Below are 13,877 nucleotides of genomic sequence, written 5' to 3' on the forward strand. Positions count from 1 at the left end.
TATGTTTGCACAGGGGGAGGGAAGGGGGAGGGGGCTGGTAGCAGGGGGTAAAGAGAGGCAGTTCACAAGTGAGAAATAAAGGGTTAAAGTACAAATTTTGCACTGGTACATCAGAATGGAGAGAAGAAAGCGAGGAGGGGGGGGGGGCACCAGGCCCATCTGTTGACACAGTTAGATCCTAGATGGGGTGACTGAGGACGGTACCCTCTCGCTCGACTGGGGTTAAGAATACATTTTATGTTTAAAGTTTAGATTTGATTTTTGGTATATTAATGGAATTAAGTAACCATTTTGTAAGCTGCACTTTGATGTATACTAGGTTATGCTGTGGATTTTGTCTTTTTCATGGGAATGTATGTTTTTGTATATGTGAAAACATATATATACAGTCCCTGACAAAAGTCTTGTCGCTTGTAGAAACTCCTGCTATTAACCTGACTTTTAATTAATCAATTGGTGTTAGAAATAGCTCATATGAAAAGCTAAAGCCCTCCCAAATGATGTTTAATGCACTGAAATAAATTAAATTATGATTAAATGATAAAAAAGATTTATCATTTAATCAAGACAGACAGGTCAAATTTTGGCAAGACAAAAGTTTTGTCGCCTATACAGAAATTGAACAACTTTACTGAAAATCCAAAAATATGTCAGCAAATTAAGTAGTGGTGCTGTGAGATCCAAATTTAATATCTTGTATGACTTCCATGAGCTTGAAGGACAGCATCCATGCGGTTTGGCAAGGATTCATACAATTTATTGATGAAGTAATCAGGAATAGCAAAGAAAACAGTCTTGCATGCCTCCCAGAGTTCATCAATATTCTTTGGTTTCGTCTTCCATGCTTCATCTTTCATCCTACACCACATATGCTCAATGATGGTTCATGTCTGGTGACTGGGCTGGCCAATCCTGGAGCATCTTGATCTTCTTTGCCTTAAGGAACTTTGATGTGGAGATGGAAGTATGCAATGGAGCACCATTCTGCTACAAAATTTGGCCTTTTTTATGGTTGGGAATATAAGAGGTAGCTAAGATTTCTTGGTATTTTAGACTATTGATGTTGCCTTCCACCCTGCAGATCCCTCGTACACCCCCATACTGGATGTAACCCCAGACCATGATTTTGCCTCCACCAAACTTCACTGTTTTCTGGGTAAATCTCGGCTCCATGCGGGTTCCAGTAGGTCTCCTGCAATATTTGTGGCGACTGTGGTGTAATTCAATAGAAGATTCATCTGAAATATCCACCTTCTGCCACTTTTCCAGAGTCCATCCTTTTAGCAGGCTGTTGCCCTTGGCAAATGCCACACGGTTTTACAATTGTCTTTTGTTTAGTGCTGGCTTATGGGCACTGAGTCGACCATGGAGGCCATTTCGAGACAGAATCCGACAAACTGTTCTGGTTGACACAAGGACTTCAGGTGACCAGGTCTCGTGGAGCTCTGCTGCAGTGGAAAATGGGCTGGCCTTGGATTTTTGAGTCAACAAGCGGTCCTCTCGAGCAGTTGTCTTGCGGGGTCAGCCTGACCTGGCCTTGTCCAAAACGTCTCCAGTCTCTTCAAATCTTTTTTTTATCCTCTGAACTTGACGGGGAGACACATTGAAGGTGTCTGCAACATCAGCAGTGGATCTGGTCTTCAGCCTCTTGATAATCAATACTTTAGTCTCCGGGTGAATCTTAGGCATGTTTGCAGAGGTCTAGTTGCAGTTGAGAAGTTCTAGTGTACTGGTGTTCTTTTTATACACACCTGAGAGCTAATTGATCCATTATTAGTCACAGGTGAAGCTCATATAACAAGGCGACAACACTTATGTCTTGGCAAAAATTGACTCAATGGGCTTTACCAAGCTGTGAATATTAGAATGCTTTTTGTCAGTTTCGTTTTGGACTGAAACATTATTACAAAAGCTGTTGGGATTAAAATGACCCATTTCTTGTAACAAAATCTTGATTAGAAATATATTTTAGCGGCACTTCAGGTCAGTTTGTACACAAGCGACAAGACTTTTGTCAGGGACTGTCTATCTATCTATCTATCTATCTATCTATCTATCTATCTATCTATCTATCTATCTATCTATCTATCTATCTATCTATCTATCTATCTATCTATCTATCTATAGATCTATATATCTATAGATCTGTATAGATCTATATACATAGATATTTATAGGTAATAATTCCAGGTATTGTTGATCCAGGGATTATCTGATTGCCTTCTGGGGATCAGGAAGAAATATATTTTCCGCCCATTGGAGCAAGTTGGATAAAGCTTTACTGGCAATTTTTGCCTTCCCCTGGATCAACTGTAGATATAGGACTCTGTATATAGAGGATTTCTAATTATTTACATTTATTTTCAAACTGACTAACTATGTACCTATGTATCTTATATTTGTAGAGCATTAACTTTATCACTTAAAATTGGAGAGATATCTGATTTAAAACTGGAGAGTGCAAAATCTGGTGCAACTCTGCATAGAAACCAATCAGCTCCCAGATTTTTTTTGTCAAAGCTTAATTGAACAAGCTGAAGTTAGAAGCTGATTGGCTACCAAAGAGAGAAAAAATTGACAACAAGCCCGTTCGTCAGAAATCAATTGTTAAGTCAACTTCTGTCAATCGGGAGTGGCCACACCTGGATTGAAAGTTGCCTAGTTCTGTATGAAATTTTGATCCATCTATTACCGGCTTAAGAGCTTAAATAAAGGGAAATCCTTCTAATGTAACCCCATATAACAGTATACAACAGACATGGGTTCTAATCCTTCCCCACTTTATTAAAAGTCTAACGTTTTGGCTGGATATACACTTTACTTAACAGAGTCACCTTCTCTTAACTGCCCTAGGCTCTCTCTTCCTTATGCTGTATCTATAAGCACGTGGCACGTTACATTGTTTATCCATTCTATTACTTATATTGTATTTACTTAAGCACCTAGCACTTTATATTTTTGCACATTGTTTGCATTATCACTTAGAACGCAGCACCATCTATTGATTTTGTTCCACACACCTAAAAAGCTTTCAAGGACTGAAGGGTCTTTAATACATTTCCATACCTTCCACATCAATGTTGAAGGAGCAGCTATCACATTTGTCCTTGGAAACTACTTCACATCTGTAAGCACCAACATCTTCTTTAACTGCCTTGAGGATCTTGAGCTCAAAATGGTATATCTGTAAAGAAACAATACAGATCGTTTATATGTAAGTGTAGCTACAGTCTTCAGCTTCCTTATTCTTATAGCCCAACTGTAGCCATTTTTATAGTTTTGTATTAAGTGGGAAAGATATGTTTTTATTGCTGTATGTGTCCCCTCTCTGGAGATTTACTACTGCTTCCTAATGCAAAAGTGTCAGACAGAACAGGCAGCAATAAGTCATTTGTTGGCTTGAGTAGGAATTCATATTAGATTCACAAAGGCTAAGTGTTGCCAAAATGTTTTTGTAGCCTTTTTTGTGTGTGTAAGGCCTTCTTTGGCTGAAACGCATTAGCATTATCGTGTGGTGTTTTTATCCTGTGAATTAGGAACATTGTACAGCTCACAGACTGAGTTTTTGTTTTATGCTGATTTGTAGGTTACCAGGTATAAATCAATTCAACTATATAGAACTCCTCACCAAACTGCTACAATCTAGTGGTCATATTGTCCATAGAGTTGCGATAGACTGAGCTCTTTATTTGCTCAATTATGAACTTACTACCATTTACTTTAACCCATAAGAATATATTAAAGGGGTTGTAAACCCTCTAGCAGCACCCCAGAGCCCCCCTTTTACTTACCTAAATACGATCGTTCCATTGACGGGGATGAGCACAGCAGCTCCAGCCACTGTCGCGGGTCCTCATGGATAGATTGATATCAGCAGGAGCCATTGGCTCTCGCTGCTGTCAATCAAATCCAGTGGCACGGGAGCCAGGGGGCGGGGCCGAGTCTTGCTCTCTATGTGAATGAACGCAGCAGCAGGACTCTGAGCACACCCCCATGAGTGCCCCCATGGTATGCGGCTCTCCGTGGGGGCACTCGAGAAGAGGAGGAGCCAGGAGCACCGCTGGGGGACCCCAGAAGAGGAGGATCACCTTCACTACCCAGTCTAGTGTCTACTTCCTGATAATAAGATTATAATCATAGCAGAGTATTCTTCTCTGTGCAAGTGTTGCAGCTTCTATTTGCTTAACTTGGTGTGCCAGAGGGTCTGAGGTTGTTCACAGGGTTTAGGCAAAAGAACAGAGAACCCAATCAAACAAGTGGCTCCTCCAGGGGTATGATTACATTTGCCTTTTCAATAATTAATTCAGAAAAAATATCAATAGATATAATGTTTTGCTGTGGAAAATGTAAGTACTTTTTTGGCATCAGAGGCTGATATTACCTATTTAGCAGAAGTTACTCCACAATGCAGAATTATTCAATTGCAAGATTCTTGTGGGTTTCTTTGCATCAATTGCCTGTTTCAAACCATCCTACAACTTTTTATTGGGATTCAAATCAGGGCTTTGACTAAGCTAGCCCATAAACCTCCATTTCTATTTTTTGAGCCATTCCTTGGTGAGTTTGCTAGTGTGTTTTGGATCATTATTTTGTTGAAAACGCCATTTCTGGTTCATCTTCAACTTTTGGACAGATGGCTTCACAGTCTCCTCAATAGGAAAGAGCTTTCATTTCAGTCTGAACTTTGCCTGTTAGGCCTTTCTTCCAAACGCCAGAATTGTTGCTTGTTTTGCAGGAGCTTAACGTCATATATAGAAGCATTTTTTCTTCCACTACTATACATGACAGTTTTCTGTAAATGGTTGTAAAAAGGGTTGAAAAAGTAAATTTTTATTTTTTTTAAATAACAAACATGTCTATACTTACCTACTGTGTGCAATGGAATCTCACAAAGCGCTCCTAGACACAGACAGTGGGACCAGGTCCGCCCCCTTCTTCCTCATCACTGGCTTTGATTGACAGCCAATGGTTCCCTCAGCAAAGCCAGTGAGACCCGGAAGTGAGGGGAAAAAAGCTCTGCAGATGTGCATGGCGCTGGATCGAATGAGGTCTCAGGTAAGTAAAGGGGGGCTAAGGGGGCGATGCTGACACCTGAACAATGCTAAAGCTAGTGTCAATCATTTCCAACTCTACATATTAATGCAAAAAAATACACATTTAATGTTCAATAAAGATTTATATGGAGCTGTAAAACAGATTTTTGATATTTATAATGTCATTTGAATTGCTCTTCTCAAACTGTTTTCTTAATCATGTGAAAGATCATATGACCACTCAACAGCACTGCATGAATAAGGTACTTAATATTTAGGATTTTTTTTAGAAAAACAAAATACAATGGCATGCTATATATAATATTTGTAAATGTCAGTTTTGCTGTAGTCGGTTGTCTTTTTTTAAAGCTTCCCTGCCCATTTTTTTTTAACCTTTGATCTGGTTATTACTTTAGTAATGTTAGTTGAACCCACCTCAAACTGAACCCAGGTACTGTATGTTTAGCTCATCTCTACACATCCAGCATACTTTCATATGATGCAGAATTTAAAGATGACAACATTACTGTAAACTGTCCAGACCCTGAACCATAACATTTCCACTTCCATGCTTCACAGTTGGCATGAAGAACCTCTCCTGAAATGCTGTTTTTGGTTTGCACCAAATATGTCTACTATTATTGTGGCAAACAATCCTATCTTTGATTTCTCAGTCCACAGCACTTTGTTCCATAAAGCCTGGCCTTTACCTAAATTTTCATCGACAAACTGTATTCTTGCCATAATGTTCTTTTTGGTCAGCAAACAACTTTTCCTGGCGCATCTCTCAACCAGGTTAAACTGGTGCCATCTCTGATTTTAGATAATTGCACCCTAACAGCAACTGTTGTGATAGATACTTGTGATCCTGCAATTATATTTTGGGTTTTTATACAATTGGGCTGCATTTTTTGGGTCAACCAAGCTTGGATAAATTAGCAGCCATTTGAAATCCAATTGTAATAAATTTTTCCCTACAGTGGAAAGTTTGATTGTTATAAAATTTGGCAATCTTTTTAAATTCCTTGCCAGACTTATGGGCATCAAATCCACAATCTTCTTTCTGAAGTCCTTAAAGCGGAGTTCCACCCACTTTTACTACTTCGTCTTAAAGGAAAGACCACCCCTCCACCACTCGATTTTGGATAATTATTTTTTAAAAATTTTTTTCTTACTTACCTTTTCTGAAGTACTGAGTGTACTTCCGTCCTAGCTTGGCCACGGCCCAGGGCGTCATTTCCTCTTCTCCCCTGCTGCCTTCTGGAACCTGTGTATGTCCCAGAAGATGACGGGGCCATTCAGAAAGCACAGAGCGAATCGTGCATGCGCCTTAGGAAACCGGCAGTGAAGCCTGAAGGCTCCACTGCCAGTTTCCCTTAGATGGAATGGCGGCGCCTGCACCCGATCTGATGGACGGATCAGTCTTGGGGGGGTGACATCGCGGGCTCCCTGGACAGGTAAGTGTCCTTATTTAAAGTCAGCAGCTACAGTGTTTGTAACTGCTGACTTTTAAAAAAATAATTTTTGCAGCTGGAACACTGCTTTAAAGAGCACTGTTGATCTTGGAATAATAAAACACCACACTTGTCAATAGCAAAGAGAACACCAGACCCTGGATGTCTGGGTTTTGAAAAGACAGGTTCGACAAAATTTCTAGGGTGGTTCTAATTAGCACCACCTAATCTGGAACACCCAATTCCAATGACATGGATAAGAAGTGGTTGATATAGGGGTATACTTATTTTTGCCATGTGACAAATCTGCATCGTTGTTTATTTAGATTATGTGAATGAATACATCATGTCATTTGTTATCACCTTTCTCTTTATCCAGTTTTGGAATAAGGTTCTAATGTTTGTCTGTTCAAATAGATTGAAAAGGTACATTTTTGAGGGGCATACTTACTTTTTTTACATGACTTCACATGTGAGACGAAAGGCAACTAAATATCAGGTCCTTATGAGGAATAAAAGATTAAGGGGGGACTCACACTTATGCAAAATGGATGCGTGTTCCCCACATCAAATTCGCATGACAGGAGACTGTGACCAACTCTCAATGGAGCCGGTTCACATAGCTCCAGGGTGTCCGCATGAGCACAGCTCCAGGGCATCTGCATGTGCAAATTCAGGCAAAAAATCAGACCTGATTCGCACTTGAATGGGTGTACAGGGACGCACTGGACCCCCTGCTGGGAACCGTTGCTGCATTAGTGTGAACCCAGCCTAAAGCTGACCATACACTTGTGGAATTTCATAAAAAAATGTTTGTTTGAACAAAGTTTTTTAAATTTTTTTTATATTTAGTATGGTCAAATCCATGTTTGTTTAAGCGAAGAGAAAATTTGAAGAAGCAGGATGGAAAAGTTTTCTTGAACTAAAATATCTAACAGTGTATGTGGTCTTCATTAGGGAAATTCCATTAATGTGATTTCATGATTAGCACAAAGTTTAAAAAAAAAAGATAGCAAGTTGTCATTACCTTCTTCTCTTTCTCAACATTTTCCTTAAATTGGAAGCGGATTCCACTTTTGCTTCCCAGTTCGAGCCATTTGCCTTTAAACCACTTTATAGTTGGCTTAACGGCCAGCTGGCTGGCATCAACACTGGCACTTAGAAAGATATCTTTACCTATAAGAACAATAATTATTATAAATAATTCCATTCTATATTTTAGTGTAAAATAATATTTAACTGGCATTTTTAAGCTTAAACCTTTAACCACTTGACCACTGGGCACTTAAACCCCCTTAATAACCAGACCAATTTTCAGCTTTTGGTGCTCTCACATTTTGAATGACAATTACTCAGTCATGCAACACTGTATCTATATGAATTTTTTGTCCTTTTTTTCACACAAATAGAGCTTTCTTTTGGTGGTATTTAATCACCGCTGGGTTCTTTATTTTTTGCGCTATAAAAGAAAAAAGACCGAAAAATCTGTAAAAAAATAAATTTTTCTTCGTTTCTGTTATAAAATTTTGAAAATTAGTAATTTTTCTTCATATATTTTGGCCAAAATTTATACCGCTACATATCTTTGGTAAAAATAACCCAAATTAGTGTATATTATTTGGTCTTTGTGAAAGTTATAGCATCCACAAGCTATGGTACCAATATCTGAAAATTGATCACACCTGAAGTACTGACGGCCTATCTCATTTCTTGAGACCCTAACATGCCAGAAAAGTACAAATACCCCCCAAATGACCCCTTTTTGGAAAGAAGACATTTCAAGGTATTTAGAAAGATGCATGATGAGTTTTTTGAAGTTGTCATTTTTTCCCACAATTCTTTGCAAAATCAAGTTTTTTTTTTTTCTTTTTTTTTTTTTCACAAAATTGTCATATTAGCAGGTTATTTCTCACACACAGCATATGCATACCACAAATTACACCCCAAAACACATTCTGCTATTACTCCCGAGTATGGCGATACCACATGTGTGAGACTTTTACACAGCGTGGCCACATACAGAGGCCCAACATGCAGGGGAGCACCTTCAGGCGTTCTGGAGCACCCAGGCCAATTCTGACATTTCTCTCCTACATGTAAAAATCATCATTTATTTGCTAGAAAATTACATAGAACCCCAAAATATTATATATGTTTTTTTAGCAAAGACCCTAGAGAATACAATAGCGGTCATTGCAACTTTTTATCTCGCACGATATTTGCGCAGCAATTTTTGGAACGTGTTTTTTTTGGAAAAAAAAAGTTTTTTGCTTTAAAAAAAAACAAAACAGTAAGGTTAGCCCAATGTTTTTGCATAATATGAAAGATGAAGTTACGCCGAGTTAATAGATACCTAACATGTCACCTTTCAAAATTGCACACGCTTGTGGAATGGCGCCAAACTTCACCACTTAAAAATCCCCATAGGCGACGCTTTAAAATTTTTTACTGGTTACAAATTTTGAGTTACAGAGGAGGTCTAGGGCCAAAATTATTGCTCTCGCTCTACCGATCGCAGCGATACCTCACATGTGTGGTTTGAACACCGTTTTCATATGTGGGCGGGACTTACGTATGCGTTCGCTTCTGCATGCGAGCACACGGACAGGGGCGCTTTAAAAAATTTTTATTTTTTTTTATTGTTCATTTTACTTTATTTATTTTAGTTTGACAATTTTTCCAAAAAAAAAAATTTTTTGATCACTTTTATTCCTATTACAAGGAATGTAAACATCCCTTGTAATAGGAATATGGCATGACAGGTCCTCTTTACAGTGAGATATGGGGTCAATAAGACCCCACATCTCACCTCTAGGCTGTTCCTGAAATTAAAAAAAAAAAAAAAAAAAGATCCTGGCTTCGATCATAGCGGTGAGTCGGTAGAAGCACCGGAGGGCGGCGGGAGGGGGGGTGTCCCCTCTCGCCTCCCGTAAGAACGATCAAGCAGTGTAACAGCCGCTACGATCATTCTTATGGTGTAGGGAATCGCCGGCTGAAAAAGATGATATCTGAATGATGCCTGTAGCTGCACCCATCATTCAGATATCCCCGCACTAAGTCAAGGACGTCGTATGACGGAAGGCGGGAAGTGGTTAAAAAGCTTTTTTTTTTTTTAACACAAAGTTGTCCATTTATACAATATTTCTAACACATAGCATGTACATATCAAAAATGACACCCCAAAATAGATTCTCCTACTTCTCCTGAGTACGGCGATACCACATGTGTGAGACTTCCACAGCCTGGCCACATACAGAGGCTGGGTACGGCTGAGCATGGCTGGGTATTGCAGAGTATCGCCGAGTATGACTGGGTATGGCAGAGTATGGCTGGGTATCACCGAGTATTGCAGAGTATGGCTGGGTATTGCAGAGTATGGCTGTGTATCACCGAGTATTGCAGAGTATGGCTGGGTATGGCAGAGTATGGCTGGCTATGGCAGAGTATTGCGGGTTATGGCAGAGTATTGCAGATTTTTGTGGGGTATTGCAGAGCATGGCTGGGTATGGCAGAGTATGGCTGGGTATCACTGAGTATTGCAGAGTATGGCTGGGTATTGCGGGATATTTCAGGGTATTTCAGGGTATTGCAGGGTATGGCAGAGTATTGCGGGGTATTCCAGGGTATGGCAGAGTATTGCGGGGTATTGCAGGGTATGGCAGAGTATTGCGGGGTATTCCAGGGTATGGCAGAGTATTGCGGGGTATTGCAGGGTATGGCAGAGTATTGCGGGGTATGGCAGAGTATCGCAGGGTATGGCAAAGTATTGCGGGGTATGGCAGAGTATTGCGGGGTATGGCAGAGTATTGCGGGGTATGGCAGAGTATTGCGGGGTATTTCAGGGTATTGCAGGGTATGGCAGAGTATTTCGGGGTATTGCAGGGTATGGCAGAGTATTGCGGGGTATTGCAGGGTATGGCAGAGTATTGTGGGGTATTCCAGGGTATGGCAGAGTATTGTGGGGTATTCCAGGGTATGGCAGAGTATTGCGGGGTATGGCAGAGTATTGCGGGGTATTCCAGGGTATGGCAGAGTATTGCGGGGTATTCCAGGGTATGGCAGAGTATTGCGGGGTATGGCAGAGTATTTTGGGGTATTGCAGGGTATGGCAGAGTATTGCGAGGTATTGCAGGGTATGGCAGAGTATTGCGGGGTATGGCAGAGTATTGCGGGGTATTGCAGGGTATGGCAGAGTATTGCGGGGTATGGCAGAGTATTGCGGGGTATTGCAGGGTATGGCAGAGTATTGCGGGGTATTGCAGAGGGAATTGCAGAGTATTGCACAGCATTGCAGGGCATGCAGAGTAGTAGGGATGGCTGAGCATGGATGGATGGATGGCTGGATGTCTCTGTGCAGCGCTGTGGGCACTACAGATGCAGCCCACAACACTGCAGCCATCCATCCATCCGCCTCTTCGGTCACTGTGTACCGATCGGTACACAGGAGGAGAGGAGAGGGGGAGGAGAGGAACCGGCGTCATCAGATGACGCCGGTTTGTTTACATGTGATCGCTCCGTCATTTGACGGAGCGATCACATGGTAAACGGCCACGATCAGCGGCCATTTACCGGGATCCGTGATGCGCCGGGTCCTGTGGACCCGGCGATCACGGATGCTCTCGAGTGCGCGCCCTAGGGGGCGCGCGAGAGCAGAATTCTGGGAGGACGTCCCTGGACGTCCTCCCAGAGTTAAACAACCGCCCTGTAGCCGTCATTTGGCTATGGGCCGGTTGTTAAGTGGTTAAAGTACGAGCTGAACCAATGCATTTATACAAGTAGAGTGGGAAGTGTCATCATAATGGGGGATTTTAATTATCCAGACATAGACTGGGTAGAAGAAAGCGCGCATTCGTCTAAAGCTCGCCAGTTCCTAAATGTCTTGCAGGACAATTTCATGGGTCAGATGGTAGACGCACCAACTAGAAACAAAGCGTTACTAAACTTACTAATTGCCAACAATACAGACCTGACCACGGAATGCGGAAATAAGGAAACAGCGATCGAAGGTCAATTAGCTTCGGTATAAATCACACAAATAGGAAACATAAGGGGAATACAAAGACACTGAATTTCAAAAGAGCCAACTTCCCTAAACTATGAACCTTGCTAGAAGATATAAATTTGGATAAAATCTTAGGAACAAAGAACACGGAGGAGAGATGGGTTTGCTTTGAGAGCATATTAAATAAGGGCATGAGCCAGAGCATCCCATTGGGAAATAAATTTAAAAGAGCGAACAAAAGTCCTGGATGGCTTAACTCCAATGTAAAAATGCATATAAAAGCAAATGAGAAGGCCTTCGAAAAAATACAAGGCTGAGGGATCATCATCAGCATTCAGACTTTACAAAGAATGCAACAAGAAATGTAAGGGTGCAATTAGGGCGTCTAATATAGAACACAAAAGACACATAGCGGACGAGAGCAAAAAAAACCCCAGTAAAAAAGGGAGGACAGACCATATTGGCCCCATAAAGAATGAGGAAGGAAATCTGGTTACAAAGGGAATCGGGGGGCTTTAGTAACCAAAACTGCAGTGTTTATCCTCATGACACATCACAGGAAGCACCCTCATGGCTAACAGAGGACAGAATTAGAGCTATACTTGGAAAACTTAACATTAATAAGTCACCGGGACCAGATGGCTTACACCCAAGGGTCCTTAGGGAACTCAGTCAAGTAATTGCCAGACCATTGTTCCTAATTTTTACCGACAGTCTACTGACTGGAATGGTACCAGCTGATTGGAGAAAAGCCAATGTAGCACCAATATTTAAAAAAAAAGGGCCAAAATACATCCCTGGGAATTACAGACCAGTTAGCCTAACATCAATAGTATGCAAGCTCTTGGAGGGGATAATAAGGGACTATATACAAGATTTTAGTAATGAAAACAATATCATTAGCAATAATCAGCATGGATTAATGAAGACTCATTCTTGCCAAATTCTATTAACCTTTTATGAGGAGGTGAGCTGCCACCTAAATAAAGACGTGGTGTATCTGGATTTTGCAAAAGCATTTGACACAGTTCTTCATAAATGTTTACTGTACAAAGTAAGGTCCATTGGCATAGACCATAGGATGAGTACATGGATTAAAAACTGGCTGCAAGGGAGAGTTCAGAGGGTGGGGATAAACGGGGAGTACTCGGAATGGTCAGGGGTGGAAAGTAGGGTCCCCCAGGGTTCTGTGCTGGGACCAATGCAATTTAATTTGTTCATAAACGACCTGGAGGATGGGGTAAACAGTTCAATCTCTGTATTTGTGACCGATACTAAGCTAAGCAGGGCAATAACTTCTCTGCAGGATGTGGAAACCTTGCAAGAAGACCTGAACAAATTAATGGGGTGGGCAACTACATGGCAAATGGGGTTTAATGTGGAAAAATTTAAAATAATGCATTTGGGTGGCAAAAATATGAATGCAATCTACTCACTGGGGGGAGAACCTCTGGGGAAACAAGGATGGAAAAGGACCTGGGGGTCCTGGTAGATGATAGGCTCAGCAATGGCATGCAATGCCAAGCTGCTGCTAACAAAGCAAACAGAATATTGGCATGCATTAAAAAAGGGATTTACTCAAGAGATAAAGCGATAATTCTCCCACTGTACAAGACTCTGGTCCGGCCTCACCTGGAGTATGCTGTCCAGTTCTGGGCACTAGTTCTCAGGAAGGATGTGCTGGAAATGGAGCTAGTAGAGAGAAGGGCAACAAAGCTAATAAAGGGACCGAAGGATATTAGTTATGAAGAAAGGTTGCGAGCACTGAACTTATTCTCTCTGGAGAAGAGACGCTTGAGAGGGGATATGATTTCAATTTACAAATACATTACTGGTGACCCCACAATAGGGATAACATTTTTTTGTGGAAGGAAGTTTAATAAGACATGTGGCCACTCATTAAAATTAGAATAAAAGAGGTTTAACCTTAAACTGCGTAGAGGGTTCTTTACTGTAAGAGCAGCAAGGATGTAGAATTCCCTTCCACAGGCAGAGGTTTCAGCGGGGAGCATCAATAGTTTCAAAAAACTAATAGATAATCACCTGAACGACCACAACATACAGGGATATACAATGTAATACTGACATATAATCACACACATAGGTTGGACTTGATGAACTCGTGTCTTTTTTCAAACTCGCCTACTATGTAACTATGTACTATGTATGTAACATTAGCACTTGGTTCAGTTTAAATCTCAGATATAATTCCTGTGTGGTTAGACAGTTCACCCTGCTCTTCCCACCACTATCCAAAAATGCTGGGTGAAGGAGACAAATATATAGAGGGGGAAATAATTATTTGATCCCCTGCAGATTACACCAATGTTTTAAAAGAAGCAAGAACATATTGCAAGAACATGGCCACTTCCTCATGGACGTCCCAGT

General features: G+C 41.0%; 1 protein-coding gene across 1 annotated transcript in view; it reads right to left on the bottom strand.

Annotated features, from left to right (window-relative positions):
- Positions 1-13,877, bottom strand: part of LOC141110993 (myosin-binding protein C, fast-type-like) — a 154,023-nt gene that overhangs the window by 96,616 nt on the left and 43,530 nt on the right. The window contains exons 5-6 of the mRNA XM_073602874.1: positions 7,515-7,663; positions 3,067-3,184 (exon numbers count right to left, since the gene is read on the bottom strand). Of these exons, the coding sequence (XP_073458975.1) occupies positions 3,067-3,184; positions 7,515-7,663 (267 nt within the window). The remainder of the gene's footprint in view (positions 1-3,066; positions 3,185-7,514; positions 7,664-13,877) is intronic.

Source organism: Aquarana catesbeiana, linkage group LG10, assembly GCF_042186555.1.
Source record: "Aquarana catesbeiana isolate 2022-GZ linkage group LG10, ASM4218655v1, whole genome shotgun sequence".
NCBI lineage: Eukaryota > Metazoa > Chordata > Amphibia > Anura > Ranidae > Aquarana > Aquarana catesbeiana.